Source organism: Epinephelus lanceolatus, chromosome 22 (genome assembly GCF_041903045.1).
Source record: "Epinephelus lanceolatus isolate andai-2023 chromosome 22, ASM4190304v1, whole genome shotgun sequence".
NCBI lineage: Eukaryota > Metazoa > Chordata > Actinopteri > Perciformes > Serranidae > Epinephelus > Epinephelus lanceolatus.
The window spans coordinates 34,390,105-34,402,951 of NC_135755.1; the positions used below are offsets into that span (position 1 = coordinate 34,390,105).

Genomic DNA, 12,847 nt, shown 5'->3' on the forward strand with positions numbered 1-12,847 from the left:
TTACTGTTAATTCTTCACAGAATTGGTTAGGAAAGTTTTCACCAGACAGTAATTTTTTTCTTTTTTTTTTCTTTTTTGAAGGTTCATTTTGCCATGGCAAACTTTTGTGAACTGTGGGAATTAAGTGAAACTTTTTCAAATGGGATTTTAACCACAGTTGTGTAGAATTTGTTGATTTTGTGGGTGCCATGAGAAGCTTTACTGTGGTGTATCTGTTAATAAACAATTACTTTATGAGAAATGAAAATACATTTTCACATTTCTAATTACACTGTAAACCCCAATTCGCTCACTCAACTTAAATTTAAACAGCTTGCACTCAGAACCTTTAGTTTAGTACAATACAGTAACATAAAAGTTTTGAGTATACCAGGCACAAAAATAAATGCGTCACATGACCCTTATCTAACAGGAATTTTATGTCAGTTGTTGCTTGAGCATTGAATTCTATGTCATATTAACATAAAAACATTTGGTACACATTTTACAACATTTTTTTTCTAAAATAAGGCAAAGAGATGAAGGCTGAACCTGGAAGTGCTCTTTATTTTGCCTTGCCTAAACTTTTTAAAAGACACTCTTATATCCACACAGGCAGGAGGTCACTAACTGTGTATACGACATAACTCGTGGTGGAAAATGTTTTTTACCACAACATTAACTGTAACCCATTAGAAGCATTGTAAAACACATAAACATTAATCACTGTGTAATGGGTAACGTGAGTGATTTAAAACACATTTAAACACAGTTTTCTTCAGCTTATGGCCTTAAACACATTGTCTCATGGCATGCTGGAAAACTCCACCCATCTAGCCCCAACACATCACAATATGTTGTCACAATAAGAGCACAATGATAGTGTTATTTATTGACCTTCAACTTATTAGGTGAAATCAGCTTCATACATTTTAGTCAACTTAGCTCAAAACTCAAAAATTGTTGACTTACCATTAACAAAATTATGTCAAGAGAGATGAGTTTTTGTGTCGAGTGAACATAAAGTTTTTGTGTCATTTTGACAATCCTGGGCATTTATGTAGACTTTACATTAGAATTTTATGTCATGGATGGATTGGGGTTAACAGTTTAACTCATGGGCTTCCCAGGCAGCCTCTTATGCCTATCAATCAAAATGTTAAGCATTACCATTTTGTGCTTACATTCACCTGTGCTTTACATCCTTGTCCACTTGATAACAGAATTAGTGGTATCCTTACAGTTATATACATCTTTTTCATTGTCAGTTTTTATCCCAACATGTCAGCCAGCTGGGGTTGGCTGCTGAACTGTACACTTTCTTTCTTCCATTAACTGTTCTTCGGGTTTTCTCAACTTTGTGGCCGATGTCCCAAAATCCTCCTGACACCTGACATTAACAAGTTTACGTGTGGTCAATTATATTTTTGTTTGGCACACTTGTGTTTTCCACAAACTTATATTTGGAACTTCTGAGTATGAGTTTTTATAACAAACATATGACTCACAATTAAATATCAAACTCCCCTGTGTAAGCCAAAGGTTGAAAAAGTCCATCTTGGGTTGTGGCTACTTGTTTTAGGTCCTGTTCTGCTTACACTGTGGTTGTACGGGAGGTAAATGTCCCATTGCGAAACACCATATCAGAAGCCATACAGTCCTTAGGAAAATCCAGAGGGCTACATGTTGCTTGTCTCTTCAAAGCGACAGCACAGTAATCCACCTGTTCCGCGTCCAGTCCAGTCTCCAGCCACCGGAAACACACAATGCGTTGAAAGGAACGCCGGAAATTGTCGGACACAAAGCCATACAGAATAGGATTGGCGCCACTGTTGGCGTAGCTGAGGATGACAAAAAGCTGAGTGACCATTGGGTCTGGGGGCCGGTGGAAAACGCTTACCAGCTGGACAATGTAGAAGGGCATCCAGCAGAGGACAAACACCGCCACAACTAGCAGCACCATGCGTGTGATCTTCTTCTCCGAGCGCCGTCTTTGAAGCCAGCCTGCTTTTAGTCCCACTGCTCGCATCCTGGCCACCATTAAACAGTAGCATAAGCAGATGGCTCCGACCGGCAGCAGAAACCCTAACAGGAAGGTATAGACCACAAATGCTTCTGACCACGCCGATTCAGGCCACAAGAAATTACAATCCACACCACCGTCCTGTGCAGGGACAGTGTCTGCAAAGATAATGATGGGCAGGATGACTATGAGTGATAGCCCCCAAACACAGACATTGACTACTTTGGCTACAGTGGGTCTGCGGTAGCGGGCAGCCTTGATAGGATGGACCACTGCTATGTAACGATCCACACTTAGCACAGTCAGGCAAAAGATTGATGTAAACATATTGATGCCATCTACGCTCAGCACCAGTCTACACATCAGTGACCCAAAGGGCCAGTGACGGACAGCAGCTGATGTGGCCAGAAAAGGAACACTTAACATGAACAGCTCATCAGCAATTGCTAAGTTGAGGATGTAAATGTTAGTGGCTGTTTTCATTTTGGCGTATTTCAGAATGACATAGATGACCATGGCATTGCCAATAAGGCCTACACAGCAGACAAGAGCATAAATGGATGGAATGATGATTTTACTGGCGTCAGGCTCCGGGTAGTAGTCCTCATAGTCCATACTTGTGTTATAGGGCAGTCCTGTTGGATAGGACCCATAGTCCTGGCTCCCATTGAAATCCATGGTCCCTTTTGGTGGGTATGTGATGCTAACTTTAAGTTTGAATTATGTTAGCTAATAAAGAGATTAAGTTGAACATTGGGATTCTTGGAATTTGTAATACCTCAGATTACCAACCTTGATCAACAGTAGTTTGTGCACCCCCCCCCCTACATTTGCCTAGACAGGGATGGTAATACTTTATTATTTATTCAATAAAGCTGTTTTAGCAACCTTGCGGGAGCAACATTTTCCATAGGCCCATGCCTGCCAAGTGGCTGCAGCTATAGGAGTGGACAGAGACCACTGGATAGTGTAGATATCTAAAAACCTTCTACACTCGCTGACACTTTGGAAAGACCTCATAGGAGCTATGGTTTTTTGAATGAATCTTAGAGGATTCAAATTATAGTGAGTTCTGTAGTAGCAGACTATTTAGTAGAATATAGTGAGATACTGAGGGATTCCTTGAGCTGCTGGAATGACAGCCAGCCTGGAAGTAGTGTCAGGAATCCCTATTGTTCTTTTGTTTTTTATGACAATCTGCAGATGATGTTCATATAACAAAAGCATTTATATATGTAGCTTCTTTGTTAATATCGCCCAAAAAAGATGTCCTTAATTTCCTCTTCTCACAGTCAATGTGTCCTTGATTCTCCTGGGTTTCTTGTGCTTGTCAGTGAATTCTCATTGTAAGGTCCACACAACCTTTATCATTCTTTCCATTAAGCAATAGAAAAACAGGGTATGTGGCAACTGCTCTCAAGGCACTACTGTCCACTGTGGGCAATCATGTAGCATTAAATTGTCTCTTACAACTAAACACCTTATTGCCCATCTGTTCCAGTATATAGTAGGTGCAGAGTTCTGATCAGAAGCAAGGCACTTGGACACACAGTACGTGGAAAACACTCCATCTGGTGATTGAAGAGGGTGTTCCAGCAGGTCAAATCAAATTCAGAGTTCACTTAAAGGTGGTGCTGCTTGGCTCCTGCACTCAGGTTCTCTGGTTGCATCTCACAGCCATTGCAGATTGTAAAGAAATAATAAGGTTTCTGCTGAAGCTTCCCTTCAGGATACATTGTGCTCCCATTTTCTGTGACCTGAATTGTAAAAAACCTGTGAGAAAACAAAGAAGTGTCACTTAGTTTGCCTCTGACAGACACCAAGTACAACATCAAAGTACAAATGAGTCTTACCTCAGAGGACCTGACACTGCATTAGTTTCTTTTCATCATTTAGAGGAATGTAAGACATTTCTGTGTCTGTGTCAGTATGTATTGTTTCACAGGCTCCAAATCTTCTAGACTCTGTCATATTCCCATGTAGGCTGACTTCTGTCATACTGATTCCCTATCGGCCATGAGTAATAATTGAGAGGTACTGTTTAAGCGCAACCCAATCACCAGAATAGGCATTGGCATTGTGCGTCTCTGCAAACTACATATACATTTTGTACATTATTATGTGGTGGATGTGTTGAAACTATGCGTCTTTATGTTTTAACTGTACAGTGGTGATGTTAAGGAACAAAAACACACTTGAAAAGATAATGTTTTGGCCCAAAACATCCAGTTTTTGTGGCACAGTCCTCACTGGAAACACAGCGATGTCTCATAAAAAAAAAAAGTCAGTGCGGTGTGTCCCTCACCATTGGCCCTCATCGGTGCTAGTTGACTTTTTTTCTTGATGATGCAGCATGTGGAATCGTTGACGTTGATCAGTTTAGTAGAAACGTTTCCTGATGGTTTATGTTATCATTTACTGGCATACAGTAAATATGCTCTGTTCTTTCCACATTGGCTAACTGGCTAACTAGCGCCAAGATGGTCCCCTGGTTTCCCTTTCTGAATGACAAACAGACTACTGCCATCTACTGATATGGAGGGGGATTTCTTCTCATTTTGGCGCAGTACATATGTGCTTGTTGGCTAGCTTGTTGCCGTTAGTTCTCTGAAGTCAGTTTGGTGTGTGTGGACCTTAAAGTCAAGAATACACTGTGCAATTTTGGGCTGTCCCAGACAAAAGATAACCAACACTGCTCTAAAATGGTGGTCCTACATCACACAATGAGAGAGGTTCAAGGGCGGCCGTTGGCATGGTCTTGTGATCAAACGCAGAGAGTCAGAAATTTGGCATGACCATTTCACTGTGTGACTGCTGATGAGACCTACATCTACTAACCAGCCAATAGAAATGCAGCATGAAATGACACGCTGACGCTAAACCCAAACAAACAGACGGATAGCAGCTCGCCATGGAGGCAAAACACGCTAAAAGAAATATGTGGGATTCCAGCAAAGAGGAAAACCTTGTAGAGTTGTGGCAGCAGAAGCCTTACCTGTATGATGTGTCCTCCAGCTCCTACCATGATAAACCATGATTACCATGGTAAAGAAGAACAAAGCATGGACGGAAATAGTGGCAGAGTTACAGCTTCCAGGTGAGCAACCTAGCAGCTAGCAAACACACTGCAGTATATAGTGCCCACAAAACTTTAGGTTATTTAATAATGTGACCACAGTTGGAGAAGTAATAACCTGTGCAGCATCCTTGCGCACTCAGTATGGGAAGCTATTGCATCGTACATCCTACCCTGTGATTCAGTAGGTGCTGTCACTGTACTGTCTGCATACATCAAACTTGATGTTGTACCCAAGTTTATTAGATCCATGTCCAGTGTAGCTGCACTAAACTTATAAGACTGCTGAAATCTCACAGTCTGTAGGAGGCTTTAGACCACCTTCTTAGGGTCGGAAGAACTCCTGCCTTCCAGACTAGGACTAGTGTTGCTGATTTGTGGTTGTCAAAGTACAATACCAACATGGTGTCTGTGACAGGAATATGAATTATGTAACCTTTAGACATTAAACATTAGCCACATCAATTTCAAAAAGGTACAAATTATGACTTGAAACTTGAACATGTGAGCTTACCACGAGTGTCATTTTCAGTTGCTAGCAACAGTTAATGATCTTCATGATGAATATGTCAAATAAAGGGCTCTAGTTTAGTTGTGCAAGTGCAACAACAACCACAAGATAGTAGTTTTTTTTCTTGAGCGCACAGTGATGTTAAAAACAAAGAATAAAGGTGTATTTTGGCATTAATGGCTCATGCTGTGTCATTGTTTTACAGCTGTTTCTGTTGCAGTGAGTGAGTGACTTTATTGCTATTTTCTGGCCTCACTATTGATAAATGTGGCAGAATAGATATTAAATTAACTGACACAAAAAGAATATGAGTATAAGGCATGATGAATATCAGCACCATCACTCACTGTTCATGATGTCTCATCTGTGTTGTTTTGTCTTTTACCTCTTTATGGACCCATAGTGATGATTCATCTGAGTTTAATTTTTTTCTGTATTGAGTGACTGAGTAAATGTAATGGTTTCTCTAACTATAAACATTAAGTCCTCTATCAGACCCCCTATAAGATGATTTACAACATCTCTACTTCCCACAGACTAAGAAAATTAAACTTATTATTTGATTTACAAGATAAGGGGCAGCAGTTAACTTAGTCCATGGGAAGTGGAGGGTCACCGGTCCAGACAAGGACCAAGTATGGTATTGCCTCCTGGGCACTACCAAGGTATCCTTGAGCAAGGCATTGAACCCCCAACTGCTCAAGGCACCTGTCCAAAGCAGCCCCCTCACTCTGACAGCTCTCAGTTTAATGCATGTATAGGTCCTCTTCGTGCATATGTGTGTACTTTGAGCCTGTGTGTATATGACAACAGAGTGAAAAAAACTGAAATTTCCCTTTGGGGACTGATAAAGTATATCTTCTTTAATCCAAAACAAATGTGGGTCTCTTCAGTCTACATCAGATCTCTGTGTTTGCTATCTCCATCAAAATGGGTGGTGTAGGAAGCTGGTAATCCATGCTGGTTGTAATTTCTTTGCTTTTACCTAACCCTACATCCTCCTCTGTGTGGTTGCACTCTTTTGTAAAATGCATTCAACAATGATTTTAAACAGAGAAAAATCAATAATTGGGTATTAAAGTGTAACAATTCAAATCTTAACTCACTAAAGTGATCGTTTAGCCTTCACCCTATATATTTTTTTTTCACTAATATGCAATGCTAGATAGTAGGAAAGAATTGCTATTGCCAATCTTTAATATTAGTGGGAGTATGAAGGACATTTCACAGTGATGCATAATGATGGATTACAACTACAGCTTTACTGACTTCCCCTAGAAGACGTGGGCTGTGTCTTCAGGACTTCAGAGTTGCAGTGTCTGATGCTGTCTTATCATTTTGCGGTACAGATATGTTAATATGTACATATTTTAATACATGACAAGAATGATAGCAGACAAGCAGAGATAGCAGTTTAACAGTCTTGACAACTGACAGCCCAATCTCATTCTGGGGATGTCAAATACTGACATTTTGTCATGCCCCTTGGCGTGCGATATCGACATCTATGGCATCCTTTAGCATCCTTTAGCATCTTTATAAGATGCACCAGGCTTTCAGCTAACTTCAATGTAAAAACCCATCCGTAGCCATACTTGATGTTGAGAGCACCTGAAGTACTATAAAGAACAAATGTACAAACAAACAAAATACAAGTTTCACCCAGGAGACCACAGTTTGTGTCCTGTGTGAAACAAAAGTCAATCTTTTTTTTTTTTTTTAAGTAATGTAACTTACGTACCTATGCCCTGCATGACACCAAAAGTTGCTGTTGTATTAAAATCACATTGCACGATTTATTGTAGTTGCACACTTCTGTCACTCATGTGATGCCTTTAAGTCACTGTTATAGTTACTGTTACATAATAAACATACTTATTTTAACCCAAAACATGATCTCTTTTCTAATAGCCAAGAATTTTTGGTGCCTTAACCTAACGGTAACTGTTTCACAACATTAACCATGTGTTACAATGTGTTTCAGCTGTGCTCCACAGAATTACTAAAATGTGCCATTTGGTTGCTATGAGGGAGAGACAAGCTACATGTAGTGTTAATTTTTTTGACAAAAACTATGACAAAAAATGTTCATCAACAACCTTTTTTGAATGATGAAAACAAGATGATGACAAGGTAAAAACAGATCTTGATAATAAAAACTCAGACAAAATCTATGTTTCATTTTCGTTGACAAGACTAGACGTGACAAAAATGTTAATGATGGAACAGCTGTGGTTGTAATTATCCTCAGATGCTGCATGAGCAACAAACTCCAGTGAATACTCTGCACCAGGATGTTACGCTAGCCAGCAAAAACACTCTGGGGCAGTATCAGCCATTAGTACGAGTTATGAGCTGTAATTCAGAAGCATATAATCAGGTGTGTGTCTCTGACTGTGGATGGTGGAGCTGCTGAATGGCTTGTGGAGTTTGTTAGCAGTTAGCTCCACTAGTTAGCCACTGAATGGCAGTGGAGAAAGCAGCCACCAACTGCCAGATTTCACATCTGTTGATCCCCTCAGGTATAGTGTATTTACAGATTTTATGCTTACATAGAAAAAGCCTATAGTTTTGTTGTAGATAGCTTCCGACTATTAAAAAAATAAGAATAGAGAACCATAACAGACGGGTTTGCCTTGTTGAGGACATTTATAGCAAATGGCACTGTTTTTAAATAAATAATATTCTTTTTGTTATCATATATCTTTTAAGACAGGTATATTTTCAACTAGGCAATCTGAATCACTTGCAACGGCCCGCTCTCTCTACAGGCCCCTCCATCCAAGGAGCCGCAGTGCAGTTGCACTCCCACATCCAATCAACATCGGCTACATCCATATTACAGCCCACACATGGGATCCAATTAGAACCAGAGACGGTGTTACTGTTGAAACTGCTGACATCATATGAACTCTGTTTTTAGCCTCACTGTAGCCTTTAGCTCTGACTGTTTCTCTGTGCTCCGCGCTCATTGTGTGCGCGCTCAGGGTGATCGGTGATGCACAGTCTCTGAAGAGCAGCAGTCTCGTCAGTACTGATGTCCAGATTCTCAAGTGCAGGCATCACCAATTCCCAGACTGAGCAGCAAAGACTTTCCTCATCTGTTGGCATTGCTTTGCATTTGAAACAACTACACCACCAGGTTTCCAGTGCTCGACTCCAGTATTCTGCGGCTGGCTGAGGGTTAGGCTCATGAACTGCGGCGGCTGCTTCATCCAGTAGCCTGAGTTCCGTGTCCGTATACTCGGGCTCAAACAAATACGGCTCAACAAAGAAATGCTGTTCCTCCTCAGATTCAAAGTCTTCAGACATGTTGGGCTGTCCTTTGCTAAAAGACTGTAGTGCAAATTATCTTTTAGCTCTGTGGTTGCTGTTGTCTCCCCCTGCGGTGCATGTGTCACGTGATGTAAACATGGGTAAGCAAAGCTCATGCTTTCGTTGGTCTCCCGCAAGTGCGCACACGTGAGCGCGGAGCACAGAGAAGCGGTCAGAGCTACAGGCTACAGTGAGGCTAAAAACAGAGTTCAAATGACATTTTTCGAAACAACTTTTTATGTCTGGGCTTCAGGACAGTTGGATCACTACAGATGAGCATCTTGGAGATATTTTGTGGTTTCAATTTTGTGTTCTTGGACGTTAGTCTGGGGCGCCGTCAGCCATTAGGTGTGCTAGCCGCTCCCCCTGCCGATCTCCGCAAGGGATGTGAGGACTCTAAAACTTCACCAGAGCGTTTCTCAGCATGAGGGTCAGTAGATAATGGCTGAATTTTCATTTTTGGGTGCACTATCCTTTTAAGTCTACCAGTGGCAATACTCAACACTGAGAGCACCTGAGGTGGTTTAAAGAGTGAGAAAGTCCATGAAACCAGACTTTCACCCAGGAGAGCACAGTTTGTGTCCCGCATGACACTAAGAGTCAATGTTTTAGCGTAAAATTACGTGACTTACATTCCTATGTCACATGTGAAACAACAGAGGTCCCTGTTTTTTTAACATAACACAATGTAATGTACGTACCATTGACACGCACTGTCATATGTAAAAAAAAAAACTAAAAAAAAAGTACTTGTTTTAACCCAAAACACAATTTTCTTTTCAAAACCTAACCAAATAGTTTTGTTGCCTAAACCTAAAAAGAAGCATTTCACAACATTAACTGTTGTGAAATGCAAAGTCTTCTTCGGCCCCAGGGCCTAATGGAGTCCCCTACCGGGTTCCCCTACCGGGTTTATAAAAGTGCGCCTGATACCCTTAAATTTTTATGGAAACGGCTAAGAATAGTTTGGGAGAAGCAAATTATACCAAGAGCATGGCATAGGGCAGGGGATGTCCTCATTCCTAAGGAGAAGGAGTCTGTGGACCTTAGCCAGTTCCAGATGATTTCTCTCTTGAATGTAGAGGGGAAGATTTTCTTTAGTGTAGTTGCGCAGAGATTAGCTAGCTACTTAGAAAGGAATAGCTTAATAGATACCATGGTGCAGAAGGCAGGAATACCAGGTTTTTCAGGGTGTTTAGAGCATACTAGCATGATCTGGCACCAGATTCAGGCAGCGAAGATTAAGAAAAGGGACCTGCATGTAGTATTTTTAGATCTTGCAAATGCATTTGGTTCAGTACCGCATAGCCTCATTTGGAGTGCATTTGACTACTTCAGAGTGCCACAGGTAGTTGTTAACTTAGTGAAAGCATATTTTCAGGATATTAGGTTGTGTCTAAGTACGGCAGGCTTCACAACAGGTTGGCAGAGGCTAGAAATAGGCATCATGGCAGGGTGTACAATTTGTCCATTAGCATTTACTATGGCAATGGAAGTAATCATCAGGGCTTCTAAGTGGGTAGTAGGTGGAGAGAGACAGCAGGATGGGTTGCATTTTCCACCAGTTAGGGCTTACATGGATGACATGACACTGGTGACCACAACAATGCCATGTACAAAGAGGCTATTAGAGAAGGTAAATAAGAACCTCAAGTGGGCCAGCATGAAGATCAAGCCTAGTAAATCTAGAAGCATCTCGATACGTAGAGGGAAGTTAAGTGATAGGAAGTTTGTCATAGATGATGAGGAAATCCCAACAATTAGGGAAAAGTCAGTAAAGAGCTTAGGTAGGTGGTACAATGTGGAGCTGAATGATGAGGAACAGGTGGTGAAATTTAGGAAAGATGTGGCAGAAGGATTGGATAAAAGAGATAAATCCGAACTTCCAGGAAAGTTGAAGTTGTGGTGTTTGCAATTTGGGCTATATCCTAGGTTAATGTGACCATTGTCAATTTATGAAATTCCAATATCCGTAGTGGAGAGAATTGAAAGGTCGGTTAGCTCCTATATTAGGAAGTGGTTGGGTGCTCCTAGGTGCCTAAGTAGTGTTGCATTGTATGGAAAAGGGATACTTCAGCTGCCAGTATCTAGTTTAACAGAGGAATTTAAATGTACCAAGGTCAGGACAGAGCTGTTGTTATCTGGGAGTAAGGACGTGGTAGTTAGGAGTGTGGTTCCAAATCCAACCAAGGGGAGGAAGTGGAACCCAAGATCGGCAGTTTCAGGAGGCAGAGGCAGCTCTTAGGCATGCAGAGATTGTAGGTAATGTTCAGTTTGGCCGGCGAGGCCTGGGGCTTGGCTCAGGCAAACCGGTATGGAATAAAGCAGGTCTCAAAGATAAAAGAAAGCTGGTTGTAGAACAGATACGTAGACAGGAAGAGATGCTAAGGGGTGCAAAGGTAGTGGCCCAGGCTAAACAGGGACAGTGGTTGAATTGGGAAAGTGTAGAGAAGAGCAAGCTTAGTTGTAGGGACCTGTGGAGTATGGAGGAGAATCGTATTAGATTCCTGGTAGGGGCTACATACGACGTGTTACCAACCCCCCAGAACCTAAAACTGTGGGTAAATGAGGACCCATAGTGCCCATTGTGTTCATGTACCGCAACCTTAAAGCATATTTTGTCAGGCTGTAAAGTTAGCTTGTCACAAGGCCGATATACATGGCGACATTACCAGGTGTTGACATGTTTAGCTGCAGGCATTGAAGGGAAACGAAGACAGGTGAATTCAGAAGGTGTTAAGGATAGGAGTTTAGTAATTCAGTTTGTCCGTGAGGGAGAGAAACACAGAAGAGATAAGTTAGTGAAGAGGCAAGGGTGTGGCCGCCTAGAAGGTGCTTGTGATTGGGAAATGCAAGTAGATTTAGGGGGAAAGCTTGTTGTTCCCCAGGAAATAGTTTGTACCAGGCAGAGGCCTGACTTAGTGTTGTGGTCAGTGAGTCAACGGATAGTTTATTTCATTGAGCTGACAGTTCCTTGGGAAGACTCAGTGGAAGAAGCCTATGAAAGAAAAAAGCTTAGATATGCAGACTTAGGAGCAGAAGCTGAGCAGCGAGGATGGAAGACTAGGATTTGTCCAGTGGAAGTGGGGTGTAGGGGATTCATAGCAAGATCAGCTGTCTCGCTCCTGGGGGAACTCGGAGTGCGGGGACAGAGTTTGAGGAAGACAGTGAGGGAAATGTCAGATGACGCAATTAAATGTAGCCAGTTTATCTATAAGAGAAGAAGTAATGTCAGTTGGGGGCCAGCAGGGGGAACTACTAAACAGGGCACATAACTCCTTGAGATCAGGTGGAGAGATCCACTTCCTCTCAGGAGGAAATCCAGGAAGAGGAAGTATTTAAGTGTGGGAGTGGCCTATTTGAATCCATTTTGTTTGAGGCCATGCGGCAAGGTGAGTGTGTTTGCTGATCCTGTAAGTTCATTTCGCTCCTTTAACTTTAGCTTATATTAACTTTAGCTTGTATTGTAGTGTGGTGAATGTGCTAGGAAAGGTAGTATCAGCCCTGCTTCTACCTAGAGCTCGCATGTACGGAGCCTGGGTTTGTTGAAGGTGGCAGTGCTTTTTTGGGCTGAGAAAGCCATGTGTAAGTAAGGTAAAGGAGGTTATTGGGTTGGTGCAGGGAGGGGAGCAGTGAGACCTGGCATTAGGGGAGTGTCTCTGGGACGCTAGAGATCACTGTCTAGCTTCCTGGAGGTGTCGTGGGACCAACTAGACGAAACACTGGTGAAAGGAGGTTCCCACCCGATGACCCCAAAGACATGCTAGTTATCACTGCTCATTGGTTTGTATAGTTAAGCCTTGCCATATTAGCTTATCATAGGGCTTAGGTTTGTCACTGAGTGTTGATCCTTTCTCTAGAGCACAAACTTCTTGTGTTTATTTGAACTGTGTGTTACAATGTCTTTCAGCAGTGCGTCTCAAAGAGATACTTACGGATGTCT

General features: G+C 41.8%; 1 protein-coding gene across 1 annotated transcript in view; it reads right to left on the reverse strand.

The window, feature by feature from the left end:
* Positions 1-852: 852 nt before the first annotated feature.
* sstr1b (somatostatin receptor 1b) overlaps positions 853-12,847 on the reverse strand; it is a 39,973-nt gene continuing 27,978 nt past the window's right edge. The window contains exon 2 of the mRNA XM_033651841.2: positions 853-3,775. Coding sequence (XP_033507732.1) covers positions 1,574-2,680 — 1,107 coding nt within the window. The 5' untranslated portion in view covers positions 2,681-3,775 and the 3' untranslated portion in view covers positions 853-1,573. The remainder of the gene's footprint in view (positions 3,776-12,847) is intronic.